At 38.0% G+C, this 26,628-nt stretch overlaps 1 protein-coding gene across 1 annotated transcript in view; it reads left to right on the forward strand.

Annotated features, from left to right (window-relative positions):
• Positions 1-26,628, forward strand: part of LOC310900832 (uncharacterized protein) — a 566,674-nt gene that overhangs the window by 209,282 nt on the left and 330,764 nt on the right. The window contains exons 16-18 of the mRNA XM_083839430.1: positions 1,180-1,292; positions 8,643-8,706; positions 25,627-25,741. Coding sequence (XP_083695556.1) covers positions 8,653-8,706; positions 25,627-25,741 — 169 coding nt within the window. The 5' untranslated portion in view covers positions 1,180-1,292; positions 8,643-8,652. The remainder of the gene's footprint in view (positions 1-1,179; positions 1,293-8,642; positions 8,707-25,626; positions 25,742-26,628) is intronic.

The following is a 26,628-nucleotide window of genomic DNA, read 5'->3' on the forward strand; positions in this document are numbered from 1 at the left end:
GTACTACAGCTACTTGTGTGAACGCTGTTCACCACCAGTGGTACACAATCAGGTCAAAAACAATCCATTGCTTTACAAATGAAAATGTGGATTTTTGCACATCAGAGGTATTTATTGCATTGGTGCTTGAGAGCAAAGAGTCCTGTGAATCTCTACATTTTTGCTGATGAAGTATAACCTGGTAAATTTGAGTCTGGTTTGTGCCTATATAATGAGTTTAACTCAAAGGAAAACCAAGTTCATTTGAACCTGGAGCTTCGTGACTTTCAACTTATGCAGCTGGATTCAGTATAAAAATAGTATGAACACATTTTATATTAAAAGCAGAAGTTTTTGTACAACTTTATGCAAAATAACTGTATTATACTACAGTTCTGTGTAGTTTACTCTGTAATAATGCTTTCAGGTAAGAGCTTAAAATTGGAGGTCATGTTTGCTCCTTATGAATATTAAATATCCCAGGATTATTTTCACAATCATATGGATTCATAGTATGCCCTTGAGCAAAGCTACATTTTCACCAGTAGTGGGTAGTTCTACACCCCTGTGCAATCAAAGGAGTGTCTATAAAGTGAGATAGTGCTTTGAAAGAATCAAATTAGAAGCATAATATAAATGTAGAAGGTAACATTTTAAAAGTGGAAAATCCATTGCAGAAACATGGAGCATAAATTTCTTGGATTCTGTGAGTCCCCTCTTCCCCCATCTGTATCCAGAGGAGCTCTGTGTGCTTGGACACATCATTGCTCGCGAGTAGGATAAGGAGACATGTAGTTCTGTCCCTGTTTTTCCCTCTCCCATATCCAGGACGGATTATCTGGGGCTAGTTCGTAGTGAAAAAATCCCAGGGTTAAAACTGGGATTGTATTGGGATATTCTTCCTTCCCTTGCTCTCTAGAGAGTTTGGATTTCGTTCTGGGGTTGCTTTCCATAGAAGCTGGGCTAACAGGGATCCCTATTATTTCAGTCCATGTGCTACAAAAGATTTTGACCAGGGAGTTGGCTGAACTTCCCACTTTACCTGCAAATATACAGAGATGACACCATGAACTGAAAGGAAAATATGTTCCTCTTGTTCTATCTTACAGCTATTCCCCAAAAAGATGTGTGACCCCTAGTGCATCTCTTTCATTAAGCATCTGTTTCCTGTAGTCATTCTTGCTCTTATTCTTGTCCTAGTGCCCTTTAAAGAGTGAAGCCTGAGTCACAAGAATTGGGTATGGCCTGGCCTGGCCTGGCTCTGGAGGCATCCTCTGAAGAATTCTGGGGCCATGTTGAGGATACTTTTAATTGTAAGTCAAAAGACTCCGCTGTTTCAGAGTAAAGCTATTTCTTTGCCTTCTCTAGTGAACAGGATAGGAGGGCAAAATGCAGAATTGTTTTCAGTGCAGAAGCAATTAAAAATCCTTTTTGAAGCACAATCTCTTTGTAAACAGTAAAGACTGATACTGTTTGGCACTGGACTAGGCAGGTTGCTGACAAAATATTTGTGACTGTATCTTAGATGGTATCTTCAGATCTCTACATCTCAGGAAATTTTGCAAAACTGACCTAAAAGCATCTTCTATGAGGTATTAATGTAAACGTGTTCATAGAGTGGTCATATGCATATATTTCTCAAATCGCCTCTCTGCCAATTGAATCTAATAGTTGCAACATATGAGCATGCATTTTGTTTGTATACTGTCAGCCACTTATGAACATATATATACACAAAAAGTATTTGGTATATTTGCGACCTTGAAACATAAGCCATTCATCATTGACTAGCCTAAGAATACATATGCTGGAATGTTTTATTCATAACCCTATATGTTTGTGTAAATACACACATATATGCAAGTAAATATTCATTTTGTACATATTACACATTATAATAAGTGTGACTTATAATTTGAAAAATGAAAGCCAGTGGGAAAAATTCTTACAAGTGACTACTGTTTTCTCCTTTGATACCTTTCCAAATTGATGTTTCCATCTCATTGTTTTTGTATTTGTTTTTAACTTTATCTAAAAGATTTTAAAATGGGGTATTATTTAACAAAGAAGAAACTTTACCACTTTCTCATGTAAAGCTAATGTGACAATAAAACTGTCAACAAGGAGGCAAGATCAGTCTCACAAAAATCTTGAAACCTCTAAGTGGAATTTGCATAAAATAGTTCTGGTATTATTATTCACCGTTCTTTCAGTGACAGATATGTCAAGGCCTTAAAACCTAAAAGAACAATTATGCTATTGTATCTCTCGGAGGATTCAAGGGGTGTGTCTTTGGTGAAAAAGTGCTATTAGAGCTTTGAAAAGCAGTAAAAAGACAGCCCAAGGGGCTCTTTAGCTAGTCATTTTAAAAAGAATGCCTGGGCTTTAAGTGTCTTAAAGTACATTTATTCAACTCTTACTTTGTGCTTTAAAAAAACTGCTAATAATTAATGGCTGTAACATTTTTTTTTTAACATTTGCATTAGCTATAAATAAAAACTCTTGATAAAACCATTATTGATTAACTTAAACTGTGATTCTCTTGTGAATGCTTCTGTATTTCTGTCAAGCATATTGCAAAGAATTATATATAAGCTTTTTGGTTAAGCTAATATTGAGGAAATCATTGAACAATTATAGACCAAAACAGGAACTAATCAGTAAATCCATTACTTGAACAAGCTAGCTTAACATAACATGTCTGACATTAAAAATGAGGGATTGATAAGTAATGTATCATTACAGCTGGATGTGCCATAAAAGTCAGCAATCCAAATGTAATTTTATATTAAGCATGTACATGATTTTAGCTTTAGACCTGCTGGAGTCTGGGTAAAAATATGTATTTTGAAGTTCTGACTGGAGAACAAGTTGGAACAAGCCTGGAAAGTAAAAAATCACTAAGCAAAGAAAGAAGACGTAAAACAAGTATAAAAAATGGATTGGACTCGAGAATAGAGTAAAGAAACATTAAAAGAATTTAAATAGGGAAAATCAAGACCTGAATTAGCAAACTTTAATTGTTGCAGACACCAGCCAGATAATAAATGTACTTTAGAGTAAGACCAAAAATGGCATGAAATTAATTTATTTCATAGCCTTCACTGTAGAACAGTGCAATTATGAACTTGGCAGCCAGGTGCTGCATTGGCTAGAGACCAGGTTAATATACAGTATTTGATTATAAAATGATTCATTATAAATATGGCAGGTCTATCTCTTTCTTATTGGGATTGTCATATATCAATATAAATAAATGAGTAGAAAGTGCTGGCCGTACCCAGCTATTTTTGCTATAAAAGCCTACATTGTTATTACATATAGAGTACACTGAAGTGATACTCGGTTCCCACAGTAATAGACTCTTTACAGCTACTGGAGATGCATGGAGACTCTTAGAGTGTTCTGTTTAAAACAGAGAGAAGAGAAGAAATTATGAGACTTTCAATTTTACAACAGACAGAATACAGCAATTTCCATTAAAAATTTTTATAAATATCACTGCAAGTGAGTAAATCCATATTAATATTCTTTACGTATTCCATACACTAATCATAGAAAATACCATAAAAGCCAGAGTAATGCTACCTGTTTGGAAAAATTAAGCTGTAAAGTTTTTAATGGTGACCACTTTAACAGTGTGAGTGGTTACAAGTCTGATGAGGTATATATAAGGTTATGTCCATATAATTTCAATTTTTCCATGCCAGTATTTAGGTAAAGCTGGCAGCAATCAATCTCTTATTCTGGATATTAATCTATATTTTATGTGATATTCACTTAGTGTTTAAGTACCAATTCTAATTAAACTCAGTATGAATCTTGCAGGACTTACCCCAGTGTTATTTGGGGCTTGGGTTTTGCCATATGTAGTTTATTTTTCATTTGCATTGCTGGAAGTTTTGTCCTCTTACAGATGTGTGGAATCAGGGCGTTCGTTTTGTGATTTTGGTCACATGTTTGCTGTATGCGTACAAACCTATTTGTGCATAGATAAATAAGCAGAGCTATGCTTCTGTATCAGAACTTAATTTATTGCGACATCCTGATGCTGGTGCTTGGGCCAACATGTGTTTTATCACACTATTAGGTGATTTAGGATTCTGCAAAAATATATTATGCAAGTGTGGATGGATAGCACTTTATACACATAAGACTGAGGCATACCTCTTATCTGTCCTTGAATTTTAGGACTATCATTGACTTTGCATGAAAAATTCTCCCTAGCCTTCCTCAATGTACAGTAGTGTTGTCTTTTAAAGATTAGGATTTATAAAGCAGAACATAATTGTTAGATTTTTAAATACAGTTAGGCTTTCTCTCCAGCTGCATTCTTTGTTAAAAGCTGCTTAAATTCCCATATATTTAAAGATGTCTTTTTAATGACTGTTCCTGATTTAAAACCTTTCTCCATTATTTCACTTTTCTTCTCCTTTTCTTTTTGTCCCCTGCTAATGTAAGAGCATTCTGACAGGACCATATTTAATTAAGGAAACAGGCCAAATTCTGCCCTCACTTAAAACCCATTCAGTTTCAAACTTGGGCAATGTGGTGATGGAGACTGAGGTGACATTTGCCCTGGCTGATAGCTTTTGTAAAGCAGTAGGCAGTGAGCTCAGTCAGGACTGGGGCTGCACTGTGCTGGGCAGTGTTTAAGCACAGACTTTGCTCTGCAAAGCCCAGGTGCAAAGGCAGGAGGGGAAGCACTTGCAGTTTTTGCTCTAAATGCTCAGGCAAAGTAGTCTTTCAATCAGTTTCTACCCCAGCGTTCTTACCAGCCATTGCTGCACTTTTTCACATAGCTATTTCATCAGAATGATGTACTGACAAGGAATTTAAAGTGAAAAATAGGGCAGTGGCCTTGCTATTTGGCTAAAAAAGGGTAACAAGGAAGAGACCGTTATTAGTTTGACAAAGAAAGAGGGGGTCAGCTGTCAAAGCTGGCAGGGTGGTGGGGAATAGGTGCAGTAAGGGCCAACTTGAATAAATAAGTAGAGTATAGCTCTTAAATGAGGGAAAGGAGCTTAAATGTCATAATCAAGCGACTGATGGATTCAGGGTGTGGGAAAGATACATTGGGCCAGACTGAAAGGGAAGGCAGATGTTCCTTAGCTGTAGAAGACTGTACAGAGAAGGTGATATGAATACGTGGGAGGCTAGAATGGAAGAGCTGTAGTGAAGAAGGTAATTAGAGTAAAAGCAGAAGATGAGGGCCTGAACAAGTGTTTTAGAGCTATAGTCAGAAGGAAACATCTGACTGTTGAAGTCGTAATTCAAGAAGAAATAGAAGAATTTGAATACAGCTTGCTTATGGGGGAATAATGAACAGAAGGAAACCAATGAACCTATCAAAGCCTGACCAAGACAAAGATTATGATTTTATTATACACAGTGAATGATGTCAGTGTGAGAAACACTCAAAATAGCATTTCTGAAATTTGGTGTTGCTAATGGGTTTGTAGCCATGTGGCTCAGAGATGTTGGCCCATTTCTTTTCTGAAAGAAGATGGACTTAGATGACAGAAACAGCTATTGTCCCAGATGTACCATCCTTGCTCCAACAAAACTTTCTAGGAATGGCTCTTTTAGGCACAGCATTTCTGTTCTCTGGAAAAAAAGTCTTCCTTTCTCTAAAGTCTCTAGAATTCAACATATATCTTTAGGATTGTCATATATAAGTACAGAAGTATACCCCAGATGTCAGGGGGTTTGTTCACTTCGACATTAGTACCCTTTTGTTTGCCATTTGGTATAATCTTTTTGGTTAGAAATAGAAACAAGTATGGCAGACTGCAGGCTTCTCTCAGTCCCTGAATGTCCAGTTCTTTTGAATGTGAGAGGAAAACCGCAAGAAACCTTAATTAATCTGTCCACATTGCTACACTGTGAAATGTAACTTTTGTGTCTTGTAGTATCTTGATATGAGTGAGGTATTTAAGTTAGTATGGAAAGTGTATTAAATATTTAGGGTTGTATTTCAGCTTCCTAGTTTTAGAGCTTTGGGGACAAGCACTATTATTTCCTGTATATCATGTACAATACCAAGTACAAGAGGGCCTTGACCTGCTAGTCCTCCAGGAGCTGCCGCAATAAATAACAGTAGCTGGGAAACACTCCGTCATTCTAACATGTTGCTGTTACTGTTGTAGTTTAAAGTAAAATAGATGGATCATCTTGACAGTACTTACTGGTGCTGTTTTTTGGTAGTAGATATTGTCGTTATTAAAGTAAATTCAGTAAAAGATATTATTTGTGTCAAGCCCTGGCCCTGGCAGTTGCTGAAAACTTCAAACTTCTGATGAATACAGGTGTGCTCCAGGTGTTCAGCATCCTTCATGAACAACCCCTATTCAAATACATAGATGCACACACACACCACTACTGTGTATTGGGCACGGCATTTGATTACCCATAGAAAACAGTGGTAATACCTGAACTCTGTGGTAATGCCATCATTCTAAGGGAGGCAGTGGCTAAACAATAATACCAGACTGAAGCTGGAAACGTTGCAGCACACTGTTGGTTGTGTTATAGCTTGCTTTTCTATACAATTTTCTGCTCTGTGCTTTGCGGGCTGGATTGACTGCCTATTGCATTTCTCAGCCTTTCCATGCTTCTGTTCAGGTACTATTTCCAGAGCTGGACCGTGTGAGCTGCGTGTTTGGTTGGTGTGGGAGCTGGGGTTGCCCTGCACCTTCCAGCTAAGAGCACTTTTCTCCCTCCCACTAAAGTGAAGAACCAAACAGTACTGCTCTGGTTATGGGATCAGCTGTGGGTCTAAGGGCAAGTGCTGTTGCATTTTCTGTGCCTCAGGAGAATGCTGGAACGGGTCCTGTTTCCCAAACAATTTCAAAGGGAAGGTGAGTGGGTAGTGAACAATTGAATGAGAACGCTCCCTATCCCTCAAAATCTTCCTTCTCTAACTTCAATGGAATCCTTGCTCAAGAGGTTTAGTAGTGTATTTTAACTTGGTGGTATCTTAATACTTTTTGGGTGTCAGTATTTTGAATAATTCAAATGGTGTCACCTATCATTAATCTCTGCCTCTGCCAGTCAGGATTCTGACATTGTCTGTGGGTGGGTAATAAGAGATCCAGTACCTGAAAAGTTTCATTGTACTCCCTGCTGTTTTAGATCTGAAGAAGGGCTTGCATGCCTGAAAGCTTGTCTGTTCTTTTCTAACTATGTCAATTGGTTTAACAAATTCTATTACCTTTCTGTACTAACCCTGCCTGTAGTCTGTTGCTCATCACACTGTTCTTTTCCCTCAGTTTCCCTTAAATACAAACCATTCCTCTTTATCTCTCTACTTTTTTTCCTGTCTTCCTTTTTTTCCATCTGTCATCCCTTGTCATAAATTTATTTCTCGTATTTTCTGCCCTGTTTCATTTAAAAGCCAGAACCATAAAACACGAGTCTAAAAATTACACCTTCTGACTATGCTGGTTATACTGTCTTGGCCTGAGTCACCTTTCACACCTGTAAGGCTTTGTCTTTTTCGTTCCATTAATCTTTGCTTCTGAAGGATTCAGCATTTCCCTAATAACAGCCTATTTCGATGGATAGCAGCATTGCAGGATGGACTCCAAAAAAGCTAGTTAGAGTAAGATTTGTCTTGACAAAAATGTCAGTCAGAAGAAGTTTGATCTGACAGTATTTTCATCTCATGATTTTGAGGAAAAAGTACTTTGAATGTTTTCAGAGGAGACCAGAAAATCATTCAGGTAAATATTGAAGGTTTTTTTTTTTTTTTTTTCCTAGTCTTTGAGAGAACATGCCATTACTAGCGAAGGAATTCACAGGAATTATCAAGTCCAGACTGACTTTTTTATTATAATGTTCCAATTCACTATGTAAACTCTTAACTAAAAACATTTTTCTGGAATAAAGATTAGGAGTATGAAACAATTTTTGTAGTCAGAGATCATTTTGTAATTATCAGAATATCCATAAAAACCTTAAAAATTAGGAGTTAAGTTTACATTTTAAAATATTTAGAATAGGAGAAAAATACATAGGAATCTAAATACTTCAACTCTTTCTTTCAGAAAATCACATTACCTGTCCACTTTATATTCTTTCTATTCCTACTAATTTTATTTTATTTTATTTTATTTTATTTTATTTTATTTTATTTTATTTTATTTTATTTTGAATCAAGGGCTTTTTCTTAGAATACTTTTTCTAAGAATATTACTGGGAATTCTTAAATATGAAATCCCACCACTCTGTGATCCTACTGCTACTATACTCTTTAAATTGGAACGGTTCCTGTAAAATGAACATATTCTGTAATTCTTGACTTCTCTGGGACCTAATGATTTTCTCTTTTCTCTCCTGAGCTTTTGGGACAAGCAAATATGTTTTACTGTTTCCTCTGAGGGAGGAAGTTCACGCTGCTTCTTGCTGGTCATATCAGTCTGTGACTTGCTACGTGGCTTTGGAGGGGGTGAAAGTAGGTTGCAACTCATTCTTGCCATTTTATCACACTTCAGTATTGATTCTCAGAAGTTTCTTCCCCCTTTTCAAGTGACTGTACATCCTGCATTTCTCCTGGAGGGGCAGTGTTTTGCAGAATGTCTTGGCGATGCATCGATTTAAATGACCACTAGAAGTCTTGGTTCCTCTACCTTCTGTGGTTGCACTGACCTCTCTTATTCAAGGACCAGGAAGATGGAGAATCGAGAACAGGAGCTTGCCAAGAGAACCTTGAGGACACCTCAGCAGGTTAGTTTTAGGCATGTTATTTTAGTCAGGTCTCCATTGCCCTAGGGATATGTTGGCTGAAGTAGAATAGGAGAGGGCAAGTTATTTTGTTATCATTTTTGGAGCAGTCATTGAAGAATGACACCTTTCTGAGAAAACTAGGTAGAATGTACTTTTATTACACCCTCTATGGTGAGGAATGGGAATAAGAAAAAGAGAAAGCAGATGTTTGAGTTTAAATATAAAGATAGAAAAATAGTACAAAGAGAGAGTTTGGGTTGTAACAGACATTTCATTTTCTTATTTTACCCCCTGAATCTTTGTCTCTCATTCTGTTTTGAAGAATGGATAAAGAGAGCTTAGAAAGGTACTTTTTACTAGTCTCTTTAACCAAAGTTTACACTCCCACTAGTAATTCAGGTGCAGTTTCACATACAAGTCAATCACAAGCAAAGTATTGTGGCATTTTCAATGCATCCTTGAAAAACTTCCAGATTGTTCTATTTTCTGTCTCAAAATTGTTCTTGCCTCCCCGAGACGCACAAAGGTTAATGTAGAAATGACCTGTTGAAAGATTTCTAAGCAGCTTTCAAATCAGGCAAACAACTGATGGCAAATTTTAACTATTACTGTAGCCTATCACTTCACCATCATACTGGCAATATGTGTCAATAAGTGTACTGAAAAAGAGTACCTTTTCAAACCAACTTGTTGCAGTAAACAATGCTGTAGCAAAAACAGTATTATAAAATTTCATGTGACCTTTTGAGAAAAGTGCTAATTTCATGGGGAGTTCTAGGAAAAAGTGCCAATTTCATGCAAATTCAAGGGGAAAAGATAGATTGGAAGGTCTTACTTGGGAAGTATAAAAGATGTAATGACTGTAAAAGATATACAAGCCTACTAATCATGAAAGCAACACTCTTTTACTGGTGTATATTAATCGCCTCATATCATGCTGGCAAAATGCAGAAATGTGATGTTTTACTCCATGCATGATGACATGCAGCTGTACATTGATTTCCAAACAGGTCTGAAAATGGATTCCTGAATCAGTTTCTTTTGGAGTTCTCTGCAGGCTCAAATAGTTCTGCCTCCTTGTTGTAGCCTAGAAGTATCAAGGTCATCCTGATTTTAGATGTCTAGCCCATGTGAATAAACAAGTGTGACTGATTATTTGAAAAAACTATATGAGCCTGAGACTTCTGTTATTGCTCCTTGTCTTTTTACTCTTTGAGGTTTATGTGGGCATGAGCAGAGCATACTGTATGAAAGCTGCACATTCAGCCAGTGGTGGGAACAGTTTACCACTGAATTTGAAATGAATGTAAAATAAAAGGCAAGAAAAATCAGAATAGGTTTTGTGATTATTTAGATTTTCAGTGATTTACCTGACTTCTCTGCCATAATGTAATCAGTGAGAGAGGTGAAAAATGTAATAAGTATCCTTCAAAAGTGCAGAAGCTGTTGAATTTGTATGTGTCTGTTCCCAAAATTTCATTCAATCTTTCTTTGGAATTCTTGTCTACGTCCAGTCGAGAATGCTAATAGGCAGGCTGAAACTGTGAAAATAATATAACTTAAAATAATTTTTACAAGACAGGCAGTGATCATTGCTCATATGTAGTACGAATGTTTTACCACCTTAAGTATTTTAACAATTGAGGTTCATTCTGGAGGCAGTGGTCAGGGTTTTGGTAGATTTTAGCCATTGCTTGAGCATATTGGTCCAGATTTGGGAAAGCTGCAAAGCTGCTCTGTGGTGTCAGAACAAAACTATAGAAATTTCTAAAGACAAGTGAGTCTTATTCGTGATGCTTTTCACTTTGAGTTGAAACTGTATGAGAATGAATGATATTGCATAACTCTAGCCATAGTAAAATCAGAATCAGCTTTTCATAGATTTGTATACAATTAAAACAGTAGAATTACTGAATGAAGGATGTTTACTGTATTTGATATTCCTTCCTTTGAAATGTGTTGTTAAGGTGCTCTCATCTACATTTTATGATTATTCTTCTCTCTAACTATGTTTGAAATGGATTGTAAATTGCCTAAACTACCCACAAACTAAGAGAACTTCATGATACTCCAACAGTTTCTCTGCAGAGTCACAGAAAATGAATATATGTCAAAGTCAAAATGTATGACCTCACCTGTCCGCAAAGTAGTTTGAAAAGCACAGAAGAATGAGGAGATGGGTATAGCATAGAAAGAAATTGTATAGTGTCTCTCATACAGAATACTTAATAGAGAGATGACTCTTTATGGAGTTGTAACTTTAAAAGGCAGTTTTATTGACGTACAGAATACCTGTAAGTCCAGCAAAAGATTAAGCATTATCTCAGAGAAGTCCACTATAGTTTAGTGAAAGATCAAAGAGTTCCATTAACAGTGCAGTAGGAGGTAAAATATATATATAGCAAAGGTTTATGAAGCTCTGATGAGGCCCCCCCAGGGAACTGGAAGAGACTCAGTAGGTGAGAACTACGGAAGGAGATAAAGGAGGGGGAAGATGGGTGGGCAATTATTGCCAGTCTAGAAGAAGGAGGCAGAACAAATTATTCTAATGGTAGTTTTTAGGAATACATCTTGAATGCACAAGCTGATAGCAATAATTGAGTGTGATAAAACCCCAGACAGTGAAACTTCTTTTAGCACAAACATGTCAAGACAAAAATATCAAGTCACGTAAAGACCCTCCACCCCCTTCCTGACATCATGGTTCAACATTAGTCATGGTTGGCAAACTTACCCTGAACTTACTGAAATAAAAAAAAAAGAAAAAAAAAAGAAAAAAAAAAAAGAAGAAGCAACAATTGAAAAATGGTGAAAACTATCTCCTACTTTTCCAGTAGCTGTGATTCATAGAATCATAGAACAGCTTGGGTTGGAAGGGACCTTAAATACCATCCAGTTCCAACCCTCCTCCCATGGGCAGGGATGCCACCCACTAGATCAGGTTGCCCAGGGCCTCATCTAACCTGGTTGTAGACACCTCCAAGGATGGGGCATCCGCAGCTTCTCTGGATAACCTTTTCCAGTGCCTTACCACCCTCTGAGTGATGAATTTAATTCTAATGTCCTAACATCCTAACAGGCTGGGAGGACTTCTACAGGTGCATCTTTTTTTTTTTTTTGTGTGTGTGTGTGTATGTGTGTGACTATTTAATGAAAAAAAAAAAGTGTATTATTAGAACAGTTCTAAAATCCTGGAAATAGTGGAGAATCTAGGTAAAGAGTACAGCTGAGAGCTGAGGCCATAGATCAACACCAAGAACTATGCTAACGCTTTAAAAATTAAAAAAAAAAAGCACACTTTTTGTATTTCATGATTCTTGTTAGTTAAATTTCAAAACACTTTAGGAAGGAGCATAGAACATTGTCATCTTCTTCTCATAAACACAAAAGGAAATCAAGCTGGCTGAGGAGCCAGAGACTCACCCTGAGTCACACTGAACTGTTGACAGTGCTTGAAAAGTATTCCTGACTTCTTGTTCAGCTCTCACCAGCTGCCTTCTCTGCACCCAGCACACTGTGTACCTTCCTCCAGAATCCCTGCGCAAACTGTTTCTGAGCCCAGGGATGAATCTGTCTCTGCATTTGCACACAGAAGGTGATAATTCGGGGCACATTTCTGACCTGGAGTTCCAGTTGTGGCAAAGCTGTTATCCAAAAATTGCTGGGAGGTCCAGAAGAATACGTACTTTAAGTAACTCCTTTAAAATCTGGAAGTAACAGAGAGGTAACCAGTCAGGGAGCAAGGACAACCAGAAACCTGTAATAGTCATCTAGATAATCACATATACGCTCATTTTGACACAGTGAAACCAACAGCTATTGGTTACTACAGACGTGGCATACCTAACTGATAGTAGCTTCACACCTGAAGGGTAGCTCATGCTCATCATTAGCATATTTCACTACTGATGAGCTCTGGATAAAGGCAATGAAATGGGAGAATAACATAAACTGAGCTTCCCCCACTGCAGAAAAATGTGCCCCAGACCTGGAAGTGTTCAAGGCCAGGCTGGATGTGGTTTTGGGCAACCTGTTCTGGTGGGAGGTGTGCCTGCCCAAGGCAGAGGGGGTGGAACTGGATGGTCTTTAAGGACCCTTCCAACCCAAAACATTCTGCTCTTATATGATTGTAAGTCCATTTAGCTCACAGTAGAAGGGAGCAAACTGCTCCCATAACACCAGATGAAAGGAATTTTAAATTTCGTTTAAATCTACTATAGATAAATTTTCAATGCTCATAATATTAAACTGCAGGATATTAACTGAACATCAGAGTCCAGTCCTTGCTTTCTTATGCCTTAGAAGGTATATTTCTGGGAAATAATCCCACTTCTTTCTCCCCTCCACCCTCCCTAAAATCCCAGTAGTTTTACTTGTGCTTTTATGCAAATCTAGAGAATATAACTTCATATACATTAAGTTTTGTTTATTAGGAAGAATTAGATCCTTTGGCAAATGAATCATCTACCATGCAGCACCTCTTCTTCCTTAAGTAGGTAGAGCCTTAGGCCTTCCATCAAATTGTACAGTGTTCAGTTTTTGAAGTTGGACCAATTTTAATTCTAGTTCACAAATTATTTGATTGAGTCAAGTGCAGTCATGAGGTGGAAAAGTGGTGATAGATGACTATGATAAATGCACTTTAAAGAAAAGTGCCCCAAGAAAGCTGTGCAGATGTATTCAGCTGCATAATATCAGATTTCTATGAAAAGGGTAGCCATTGATATGCTAGAAGAACTCCCACTAATGGAATCATAATTAGCGCAAGCTACTTGCATCCTGTGCAAAGTCAACTTTCCCTTGTCACAGAGAAGAAAGTAGTAGTATTTTAGTAAAGCTTGATGCTTTGCTACTTTTATTCCCAAATGGACTTTAAATTATGGACTTTAAATTAAACCCTTTCTCAGACAATAATTGGTGACTGGAATTGCCTACTAGAGCTGTATTTGGATTTGTGATTTCTATATATGTTGTGCATGATATACTGAATTTTAGATTTAATGTTCAGTAGTGTGGGTTGTTCAAGGACCCCGTGGTGTTACTTGGGCAGTTAGTACCACGGCCTGCATGTTCAACCACCGTTTCTGTCTGAATTGGCTGCATCAAAAGTATTTTGGGTAGTTCACACTGAAGTCACTTTTCCAATTGCAATCAGGATATAACCAATGAATAATGAAAGCATTAGGTAAAAATAAAGGAAATTATTGATATTGGTAATTTATCCAACAAAAATGATTTTATTATTATTATTATTATTTTTGTCATAGGATTTGAATGTTAGATTTTGGACCAAGATTTTTTCCTGAAACCCAAGGGACTTCAGGGAAAAATTCCATCAGTGTAGAGTAAGGATATTGTCTCCCGCACTAAAGCTGCTCTTCTTTGCAATGGATGTGTGGATACCTGGGTCACAGTCATCAAGGACGTTTGAACTGCTTTAAGCAGTGCTATAATGAACCTTCATTTCTAGGATGTCAAAGGAGACCTAGTCATCCTTATGCCCAAAAGCCTTTAATTTGTTACGGAGATACGCCTAGGTTTAAACTCTGCCACTGTTGTTTGTAATATCATGGAACACTGTATATACTACAGTACCAGGTCTGAGAGCCAAATAAAGAGTATTTGCAATGGACTCAGCAGAGGTCCAAATATAGCTGCTATTTGAGAAACTGGTCCTATGTTTCAATACGATACAAAGAATACAAATGAAATCTAGAAAACTGGGTTCTTTCACTTTGGTGTAATGCCACTGAAAGCATTGGAGCTTCTCTGATTTATAGGAGATGAGCATCTCAACTGTAATATTTTATTAATCGATTTTAGAGTATAAATGAACAGAGGAAACTGTGCAACTCTATAGTTTTTTTTGTTTCTGTTTTTGTTTTTTAATCAGAAAAACAGGTTTTTCACAAACTTTTAATGAGAAGTCATTCTTAGTGTGTAAATTCCATTATTGTTAGAGGGTGAATGTGTAAAGCATGACTGAATCAATCCCATAGTCTTTATTTCAAACCATTTCAGTATTAGTTATCAAAGCATTTTCTGTGGTTCACTACCTTGCTTAAATAGCAGGATTTGCAACAATATTACTTGGTAAGAAAGGGTTAAGAAATGAAAGATAAAGAGCTCCAAGTGTCATTGTTTTAGTACCAGCAGTGTTATGTCTCTGCTACAGTGCATAAAGAAAAGAAGAAATGCTGACAAGAAAGAAATACCACATTTTAAAAAACTTTCCTGAGTCTAAGAAACATACTTTTAAATTTGTGCCAGTTACAGTAATTAGTAAACTTGTTCTTAATAGTGTTGTTAAAATGTAATTTTTTCACACTTTCTCTGACTTTGACACTGCTGCTTTTTAAACTTCATTTTGCACTTTGTTCCATTGTTCTTTAATCTGCTGCACTTTGCATTTAGTATCACTGAAATTTCGCACTTACTATGTCAATAACATCTGGCAAAATTGCCACCTATTAAGAGTAAGTGTTCTTTTTTCTCCTGTGAGAAATGTGATGGTGTATTATATTGGTTTCCCTTGAGAGGCTAAGGAGACAATTTTAAAGCAGATAAATGCATTAAAGAAATAACCTGAACTATGAGAGAAGGTTAACGAAAGTCAGAAACTTTTTACTTTTTTTTTTTTACCTTTTTTTTTTTTTACCTTTGATAAAAGCATCCTGCACATGTGGGGAGTGAAAAAAATAATTTGGTTATGCAATCTTTTGCACATTTGGATGTATGCTACCTTTCATAATGCTGCTGCAGGATACGTTATGTTCTCATAGGCTTTTATCTACATCAATATTTTTCTGCCCATGTTGTATATGTGTCAGTTTAATGATGAATTGCAGCAAGTGTGCTGATAAGTTGAGCACTATCAGATCATTGTGGAAAAACAAGAATGGTTTTCCAGAGATGCTGTAGATGGAGGAGGCCTGGCTTTGCATCCTCCATCTACATTGTCAAGCACCATTCCAGTTCACCTGTGCACCAGTCTCCTTCTCACAGCATAAATATTCTACCAAAAGAAGGTGGGATGGGTTAGAAAAAAGTCATTGCTCTTTTCTCCTCTGCACTTTTTAGCCCAGTTAGAAAAGTTTCATGACCTTTTGCTATCACCTGTGCCTGGATGATTGACCCACTTTGGGCATACTGCTTTCAAGATCTTCCTGAGTTAGCACATACACATGCATAACTGAAGGTAATCTGGCCTTAAAGTGTACAATATTTTCCTAAACTATGTAAATATATTGAGTATGCCTGCAATTCTTATATATGCATTACTAGTAAATGAAACTGAATTTACAGAAGTACAGTCTGAGTGACAGACTTTTCCTTTGCCATGGATAAAATCTGAGTGAAATTGAGCCACCCATGCCATGCACATTCTGAAATGATGCTGGGTTTCCAATAATTGGAAATAGGCAAGAAGGGAAAAAGCTTCATAGAAGAAAATTCTGTAGCACCATTTACACCATTGGGTCGATTTTCGTAGTAGTGCCCTCCATGGCATTGCAGGAATGTGAGCTGGGAAGGGCTGAGGGAAATATAGCCTGTTCAGGAGACTGTCACAGCCATAGGGGATCTTTCTATTGACTTCAGGAGAGCTTTGGACTGAGCCCATGTTATAAATAAAAACTACACAAACTGATTGAAAAAAACAGGAGAGATGGGAACACAATGAACTGAGACACAGTGATGTGGGATTTTGGTACTTTGGCAGATGATGGAAGGGCATTCCTTGTCTGTAGATCTTCATGACAGGACCCTGTGGTACAAACACAGTGATACCTAGCTTTGAATGAGGGATGTGAGTTTTGTGTCCAGCTACATGCACAGCTCCAGTTAGCATAATGAGAACTACGCATACAATGAAACACAGAGAGAGTAGACTTGACCAGGAAAAAATCTGTCCCCATGGAAAAGCAACTTAGCAATTAGACTAAGGAAACGGATTGTTCTAAAATTGGTATACTTGATCTTTATTCAGCATATTGTTAAAGAAAAATAGCTACATTCTTCATCTTTGTACAGATACATGTATGAGACTGAAAAATGTAAGCAGCTTGTATCTGTTTGAATTCAAACGAAATTTTACTTGAGTAAAGAAACATAAGGACGAGTTCAATGCCTTAGTTACTTTGATATGTAAGATTATTATACAATACATCTCTTCTGAAGTAATTTGAAGTAATATTACAGATTTGTTATCTAGCTACAGTACAATGCGTCTTCCTATGGTTTTTGATTTGCACGTAATATTTATAATGTCATTTATTAGCTTATTTCAGTGTAAATCTACCCAGGTGATGTGTTACTGCTTAAACTTTGAATGTGTGTCTTGGAGGACACAGAAATAACAAAATAAAGCATGCTTGAACACTGTCATTCTTTTCTTTCTTTCACATATACAATTAAGGCTCAGGTATTTGCATGTGAATTGATCCTGCATTATAACATGGGGTTTACATACCACTGGTTACAAATAATGAGGTAGTGAAGAACAACAATTGCATGTCTCCTCCCAGTTTTTCCCTTTTCTTAAACTTCTCTTCTTCATTCTTTATTGGCTGCAATTTAAAATCTTTTCCTTGACATGAAAGCATTTTCTTCTTACAGAGTGTCTCCTCTGACACTTTATTTTAAAATAATTTTATATCACAAAAGATTTTTCTTAACAACACACAAATAAGACTCTAATGAGCACAAGCATGAATCAAATACTCGTGTGTTGTCCAGTGTTATCCAGCATGATACTGCAGGGCTCATCGTTAGCCTTCCTTCTAGAATTGAGTCACTTCCAATTTCTTAATTTAGAAAAGATGACTTGTTTCCTTGTATTGAAAATCCACCAAGAATTTACAGTGGTGGTTCATTAACTTCTTCCAGTTGGAGACAGAATTAGGGACTCAAGCAAGTTCTTAAGGTGACTGCATGACTAACCTACCCCCTTTTTTTTTTCTTCATTTAAAGACGTGGTAGATTACATGCAGCTAGCTCACATGAGCCTTGTTCACACTTTGTAATGCTGTTCTTGGTAGGTAGTTCCCATGATTTCCTGGGGAGGATTCAGAGAGTAAGTCAAGGTTTGGCAACTTTTCAAAGTTGAGGTGCCAGATGGTATTTTTCTTTCCCAAATTAGAAGTTAAGCGTGCTGTTAGAAACTCAGCAAGAGCTGGGAGGTACTGCCTTTCACAGAAGCAAGATGCTGCCAGTCACCTTATTGGAGGTATCATCTCTCTGCACAAAGCTGTAGTTTCTCAGTCCCTGTTGAACATGGAAGATGGGGGAATCTCTGCCTCTCACAGGCACCCCCCTAAAGATGCACTTTGTCTCCCAGCTCCTGAGCCCATATGAGCCCTGCTGCATATCATTCAGTGGCTGCTGCCTGTGGACCTTCTGTTCATCTAAACCATGCACTGATAACCTCCAGAAAAACAACATTATTAATAGAGCAGACATGCCATTGTCTGACCCAGATTAGGGGAACTGGTTTGAATTATCACAGTGGCCTGCCATCTGATAGTTGTTTTTCTGTGTGCTTTCTATGTTTGTTGTCACTGTGTTGTGGCTGTTTTTATGTTGTTTTTTTTTCCCCTCCAAATTCAGATCTAAATAAGTGACAAAAAGTTCAGAAACTTGTCCTGTAGTGTCTATCTTTAGGCAGTTACACTGACAACAGGTGCTTCAGGGAAAACACACTTGTTACAGGTAGGCAGGTGATTTAGCTGCCAGCACCCATTTTCTGGCACCTGAAAGTTGGCAAAGATGATCGTCTACTTCCCTGTTCAGCGGCAGCCTGTCAACTGAAAGCTGCTGCAATTTGCATTTCTGAGTCTCTTTCATGTCCACAGAGGTCATGATCCCTAGACTGGGAATCATTGAACTTGTTTGTGAAGCTGCTCTTGCAAAATGGCATGCACTGAATTTACAGAGACACCTCATGTCATAAGGTTCTCTAAGTCTTCTACCTTGTGAGCTAACAGGAGCAAGAAATGTTAGAAAAATGGCACCTTTATAATCTGTGAAGTTAAAGAGTAACTGCTAACTGGTCTCCACTCAGTGCAAGGGAGACACAAGCATACAAAAAAGAGAGGAGAGCTTTATGAAGTGAGTTTGAAGTTTTCAGCTCCATAAAGTGGAATCAGCTCCAGTTCCTGTGAGTGAAGTTTTCAGTTCCATAAAGGTGATCTAGCCTATCCTTCCAACCAAACACAGGTGCTCCTCAGTTGTTTGAATGAGGTGGGTGTAGCCAAGATGTGGCTCCTGAGATGACCCTCAGGAAGTGCTTACTTACAGCCCAGGTGATGAGTCCTGTCATGACATGAGTCCTGTCATGCAGCAAGCAGGAGGCCTGATGGTTTGTCTGAATTTGTTGTGTCAGGAAGAGAGGAGCCAGTAAAGCTTTGGAGGGCTTCACTGGACTGCTTTGACACCTGGCTACTTGTCAGATAGCAGAATGGCTCACTGTTTTCTTGGAGAGCTGCTTGCATCTCTCATATGTGGACCATTTCCTGAGCTCTTACCCTCCCTGCCTCCCTGGCAAAAGTTGTGTCTTGTGTGGTTTAGTTGGTAAAAAGAGCTCAAAAAGAGCTGTCATCTCATCTCTTGGAGTTGCAGGAATTGTAGAGCAATGAAGGAAGAAGGATAATGCATCAAGTGGGGGACGAATGTAGCATTTCTCATGAGTGGGGACATTAGCAGATTCAGATCTGACTGGCTGGGGCATGTTGGAGGACCGTCATTGGAGGTACAGAACTTCCTTGCTACTCCCAGCTGACAGCTCATCTCCTATCATATTGGAAAAAAGCGTGAGGAAATCTATTTTGATGCTTTCTCCATCCATTTACCAACTAAACACCAGTTTTAAACAAAAAGGAATGCAAACCAGCTTGACATTTAGCAAGATTGCTCTGATACAACAAATATGTTGCAAGCCTGAAGACAGGTGCATTACCACTAAGAAGGATTTTGTTATGAATGTTCTCATTACAGTGTGTCATGGATAACTAACAGTATACAGTTTGTGCCTTGAGGTTCAGCTTTGCTGTTGTTATATCATTGTCACATGTTTTTATGTTAATCTTTTAGATTAAATGGTAAATAGAGAAGTCTTTATTCAATTAACAAAGAGGTAGTTATTAAGAGAGAGTGATTTAAGTAAAATGGTGAGAAATTTAAGTTCTGTATCCTCTTAAATGTGAAAGTACAGAATACGAGAGAGCACAACCAGTACAGTAAGTGATAGAATAAAACCAATAAAAAGCAAAAGCAGTCCTGAAACCTGCCATAGCTCTATGTTCAGCAAGTAAGTGTTAAGGATTTACTTAAGCATTTTTACCCATGCAGCATGATAAAGGTAATGTAATATCCTAAGTTCTGCATACACAAATGTAAATATCATGTGACTATTCACATGCATAATGTTAGATATTTACTCCCTCATTGGTTTCAAAAAGACACAGCTTAAAATTTGCTGCTTACTATAAATCTGTCACTGTAGTTTGTATCTGAAGTAAAAATAAAGGACTGTTTTAATTTGTTTATCTGTTTATTTGTTTAATTTGTCCGTCTTCCTTCCAGTAAATGACCCAATTGAGGGATGAATTTTAGTCCTGGACCTTTGTTGTAACCCGTATTCTGATCAGATCTGACTGCAATAATTGTCATTATTATTATTTAAGTGATTTCAGTAGACTTCTAACAGTAACCTGGACTAATGGAACATGTGCATGACTGTGCCAGCCAGTGAGGAAGAAGAGAACCTGCCGATGGAGCCAAGAGAGCAAACTGCAACCCACCACTCTCCTTGTTAGACAGCTAGGAAATGTCTTCTCTGCCCTTAGAGCAAGTAGGCAGATAGGCAGATATGAAGTGTGGTAATTATCTGTCCCTTATCTTATCAATAATTAATACTTTCCACTTGCATTCTGTTCTCTTCTTTCTAGTTACTACACCTTGTTCATCACCACACTCACTAAGTGTCTTGTTCTGTGTGTTTCCACATCTGTTATGTGTTTATTTTCTTGTACTCTTCTTGGGCAGAAAGGCACACAGAAAATTTTAGATTATTTTTTATAATCTGTAGATCTCTACATATATGTTGCTATACGTTTCAAAAGAAAGCAAGATCATGGTCATTATCATGGTTTTGTGGTGTGGTGGTGGTTTTCTCTGCCTTACCCTGCCAACTGTATGTCATCTGCAAGTAAAATACAGTATGTGCTCTGAGTCTGTATTGCTTTGCAGGTGTTTAGCTTATATTGGTATTTTTCTTTTAATAGTCCTCATAGTCCTCTGACATATCAATTGTTTTATGCACTGCAGCTTCCTAGCACTGCACAGACGTGTGATCTAATTGTAAAAGCCCAGCAGGACATTTAACTTAGTGTCTTATTTGTTTCATTCTCAGAACCATGTTTGCTGAGGATCCTTGGCTTTGTCCTGACTGCAACAGCAGGACCAGGGCTCTGATTTACTTTAACTTTCTGACACAGACAGAAGCCATTGAGGAACCTGTATGACTGGTCTAACTTAGCATAGCTTGGCAACAGCTCAGCGCTGCAGTCAGACAGCCTATGCTGGCTGCAGATGGTACCTTGATTTCTCCCAGCTGAAGCATCCCCTTAGCTTACACCCAGGCTCCTGCTGGGAGTTACTGCCTCCTCAGGTCTACCAGTGCAAGTCACAGAATAGCTTTCTACTCCAAAGTAGCCACACTGATCCAGGTTAAGGAAACAGTTTTTATTGAGTCAGGTTTGGGAGCAACTAGGTGAGCAGGCACATGGCAGCTATGATGGAGCAGATAATCACAGAATAAAAGAATATTTTGAGTTGGAAGGGACCCATAAGGATCACTGAGTCCAAATCCTGGCTTCACACGGGGCCATCTAAAAAATCATATATCTGAGAGCATTGTCTAAATGCTTCTTGAACTCCGGCAGGCTCGGTGCTATGACCACTGCTCCGGGGAGCCTGTCCCAGTGCCTCACCACCCAGCCTGACCCTCCCCTGTCCCAGCTCCATGCCGTTCCCTCGGGTCCTGTCGCTGTCCCCAGAGAGCAGAGCTCAGCGCCTGCCCCTCCGCTCCCCTCGTGAGGGAGCTGCAGGCCGCCATGAGGCCTCCCCTCAGTCTGTTCTGTTCTGGGCTGAACAAACCTAGTGAATTCAGCTGTTCCTCACACATCTTTCTTTCTAAACCTTCACCATTTTGTAGCCCTTCTTTGAACACTCTTTAATAGTTTTATATCCTACTTATACTGTGGTGCCCTAAACTGCACAGAGTACTCGAGGTGAGCCTGCACCAGCACAGAGCAGAGCAGGACAATCCCTTCCCTCGACCAGCTAGCAACACTGTGCCTGTTGCACCCCAGCATACAGTTGGTCCTTTTATCTGCCAGGACACACTGCTGGTTCATACTCAACTTGCCATCGATCAAAATCCCCAGATCCATTTCTGTGGGGCTGCCCTTCAGCCTCTCATTCCCAAGTCCATACATATATCCAGAGGTTCCCCTTCCCACGTGCAGAATCTGGCACTTGCTCTTAAACTTCATATTGTTGGTGCCTGCCCAGCGCTCTGATTTGTCAAGGTCTCTCTGCAAGGCCTCTCTACCCTCAATGGAGTCAACAGCTCCTCCTAATTTAGTGTTATCCGCAAACTTATTCAGTATACCCTCAAGTCCTGCATCAACCCATTTAAGAAAACGTTGAAGAGAACTGGCCCTAAAATGAGGCCCTACAGAGCCCAACTAGTGACTGTCTGCCAGCCTGATGTAACCCCATTTATTATAACCCTTTGAGTCCAATCAGTCAGCCAATTGTTCACCCATTGCCGTATGGCTTTGTCTAGCTGTATGCTGGGTATTTTGTCCAGAACGATACTGTGAGAAGCAGCATTGAAAGATTTACTGAAATCCAAAAAGATTACATCAACTGGCCTCCCTTGGTCAACTAGATGAGTGACCTTGTCATAAAAGGAGATTAGGTTTGTTAAGTAGGACTTTCCCCTCATGAACCCATGTTGGCTGTGACCATTGACCACACTGTCCTTCAGGTATTTTTCAGTAAGTGGTGAGATATGGAGTGAGCAGGTGAAGGAGAGTCAGTCATCTGCAGTGGGAGATGAGGCCTGAGCACAGTGCATGTGCTGTCAGAGTCCATGCTAGGCTTCTGAGCTGGGGAAGTGGAGAGATTTTCTGTACCCACCATTTTTCCCTTTTACTGAGATGAGTCTAGCCCTCACACAGAATTGGATCAAACAGAGCTAAAACTTGTTTTTTAAAAGAGTGGAGCAGCTCTTATCCCAGTCAGTGAATGGTTTCTCTAACATGACTGTCACTGATGTATGGAGTATAGGATATGTATGGAGGATAGGATAAACTAATTTCTCCCAGTAGCTGCCTTTGCTTGAGCTCTGGCTTTATATACTAGGTTAATTGATTAGATCGTTTTCATTTTACTTTATCTTGCTAATATCTGAGGCTCAAACACTCTCACTGTGAGCAGTGATCAACTCCAATGTCATATGAAAGCTATAGATCTGGTCAGAACTTCAGCAGCAACAGCTTTAGGGAAAAAAACAAACAAACACAAACAAACAAACAAACAAAAAACCACGATTGATATACTGACTAAGTAGGTTGCAATCTTCCCCTGCAGTAGGTGGTGCTCACTGCTTAAATAAAATTAGATAGTGACAGTGCCGGGCATACCAGTTTTGACCGGTTCCTAAAACCAAAGACTGTCAAATCACGATGGGAAGAAAAAAAATCTTTGAGAGAGTAAAGCCTTGTTTCATAGTCTGTTTCATCTATCTAATCTTTCATTTTGTATTTTCACTTAAAAATACTCTAAAACTCCTCTGCTCTCTTGTTGTGTGGACACCTGGTATATTTTATTTCAGAGGTGACTACTTTTCAGTGGTTGGTGAAATTCTGCATGTATTTCATTATACTTTAGGCTATTTTTTGTTGAGGAAAATTGAATGGTAATTTTTATAAACACTAACTTCACCTGTTAGCTGCTGCTTCTAAAGCTTCAGAACAAAGTGAATTCAATGAGAATTTGGTCCCAAATGCTTTGGGAAACCCATATAACTGTCTGGATATATTTTAGGCTCTAAAATACCTTTTAAGACACGTGCTTCAGTCCCGTGTCACTTGTGTGGCTCTGCAGAGCTTTAATTTGTATACAGATCCAACTATCCTTATGTGCCTCTTCTCAGCCAAAATGTGCCCTACTTGCAGCCTTATGTGACATTACTGCTGCATGCCTCTGCAGATGCTGAATTGACTAACTTGCCCTCTCTGGCTTTTCCCTTTTTCAGCACCAGTTTTCTGGTTTCCTGAGCAAGCTCAGGGCATTCACCTACAGAGAAAGGGCACTACAGATAAGGGTACATTCTGGTTCAAATCTGATGATAAGTCTGTTCGAGTACTGGGTCCTGAACAGACATGGTCATAGAAGCTGAATAGAGCCACACATGTTCCTTTGTACTAAAAGTTTGGAATTCATGCTGGAATTTTGGATTCAGGCCATCATTGAATTTTTAGGAAAGTTTGGATTAAGATCTGAATTTTGTGACTTATTTCTATAATAGTCTTTAACTGGATGCCAAATTTGTGAGGTCTGCTCTGTCTAAGTATTTGGATATTGGCCAGGTACTTGGATATTATTGCCTTGAAAACTAAAAATAATTGTCTCAGTAGTGAAAACCTCTGTTTTGAGACTTTTTTTTTTTTTTTCTTCAAAGAAGCTGGACTGGTTACAACACCAGAATAAAAATGTATTAAACAATGTGTGTTAGAAATTTAGCAGTTTGATTTACTATTTATAGATTTGCAAGTCATTATTAATGTTCTGTAATAATATTTCACCTGGCTATAATACATATTTATTCCTTCATGTTTCTAAAGTGCATTGAGAACCTAGTAAAGGGCCACGTTAGTAGAGAAAAGTGTTTTTAAATGAGTTAAAAATTCCAGCTGTTTTCCCCAGAATAGATTTTGCCTAAAGTAAGAATGAATATTAAAGAAGGAATAGAACTTTTTCTACAGTGGATCTTTGCTGACAGTCTGATAAAAGAACATTTCTCTGCATGCTGTCTGTCTCTTTTTCTTGATGATACTTAATTTTAGGTTGGTTTAGTTATTACTTCGTTACATATTTTCTATAATAATGAAAGTTCACTGAGGCTGCCACTTGTCTCATGAGGGAAATCTCCAGTCGAGTAAAAATGAAGTAAACCTCTACTTTTCGGGCAGCAGAGTATTTTTTGTTTTGTTTCATTTTTGTTTTTCCCGTAAATATCAGTATAGTGTTTAATAATGTCTTCTGGCTCTCCTGAGTAATATGTTGATCTACGAGACTCAGAGATACAAAAATAAAATCCTTAGCTCATTACCTTTAACCTGGCATTTTCTAAATGCAGCGTTCTGCATGGCTTGGTTTTGTTTTGTTTGAAATCATAGCATTTATATTACTATAGAACCTGTTGAAACCCAGGCTGTTAGAGTGCTAATGTAAATTATAAAAAGGAAACTAATTTGTGCTGTTTTCTTAGGATACAACTAAGATTATTTTTTTTGACTTGAAAACAAAACAAAACAAAACAAAAAAGATGATGTAAATGTCCATGAGTTAAACTGCCGCACTTTGTGTAACAAGGATAGAGGAAAAAAAGCTACCTCAAAATACATGTAAAAGTGTGTTTGAGGAGGCAACAATGAACTCTTAAAACAATGCTGTCACTGTTTCAGCACTTTAAAGTGACACTGTGGTTTTCAAGTATTAATAAACATCCAGGGGGAGCTAGGGAGTAGCAATTTTGCTTTTTCTAATGGTATATAAGGAAATATGAATAGAGAGAAAAGTAGTATAAATGACTAATTCTTCTTTTGGGGTTGGGGCTTTTTTTACTAGGAACTTTTGATGAGAAACTGGTCAGCCATTCTGAGAGTGGTGGAAAGCCTGTCAAGGTCACTGCCAAGGACAAGAGAGTCAATTAGTATGCAGATCAGAGCCAAGGAGTTCAAAGGTATTGTTCCAATTCAATCACATTAGCCAGGCCAGTAATGAACAAACGGCATGACCTTAATCAGGGAGCCTGAACCACTCACTAAAGGGAAGTATGTGTGTCTGTGTATGTATTTGAGGGGGACAGAAGGAGGGGTTAGGGTGGCAAAAAGGATGTGGTTTCTTTTGTTGTTATGTTTTGGTTTGAGCTTATTTATTTATTATTATTATTTTAAGAAAAGGCAAGCCCAGTTTGCTTGATTAGCCACCAGAATTGGAAACTTATTCTGGGTCCCTGTGTTCTGAAGTACAAAATTGCTTTTATTTTTGGGTGTTAACTGAAACAGGCTCAAATGGACAGGTGGCTAGAATATTTTAATAAATGCATTCAGTGATATGCTAAAGGGTATGCAGGAGGAGGGAGATAACCTTATGTAAAACACTAAACCAAATTTTGCAATTACAGTCTCTCTCACACTGTGCTAATTTTCTTAAAGTCTACATGCAAGGAAAATTCTGGGTGATTTTTTTTCCCCTTACTTATAACAGAAAGTAATCCACGCTCTGGTTAATAACGGAGAGGACATTTATTTAGAACAAAAATATTTCTTTAGCATTTTAAGTCTAGAAAATATTGCACTATCCATAATTATATTTCAGATGTCCAAATCACTAGGTTGTTTCATAGGTTTCTCAGTACAATTCCCTGCATGTTTCAGTGTACTCAATATAGTGAAAAGGCAGCATTCTGTGTTATATTCACCTTAACAAATGCCCACTCTCTTATAAACTTACAAAATATCTGTTATTTTTAATGTATACATATACACACTCAAATACTTTCACAAAATGTGTACATGCAAATGACAAAATAATAAAATGACAGGACATATCTGTACTCATTTATAT

This window comes from Anser anser, assembly GCF_964211835.1.
Source record: "Anser anser genome assembly, chromosome: 5".
Classification (NCBI taxonomy): Eukaryota; Metazoa; Chordata; class Aves; order Anseriformes; family Anatidae; genus Anser; species Anser anser.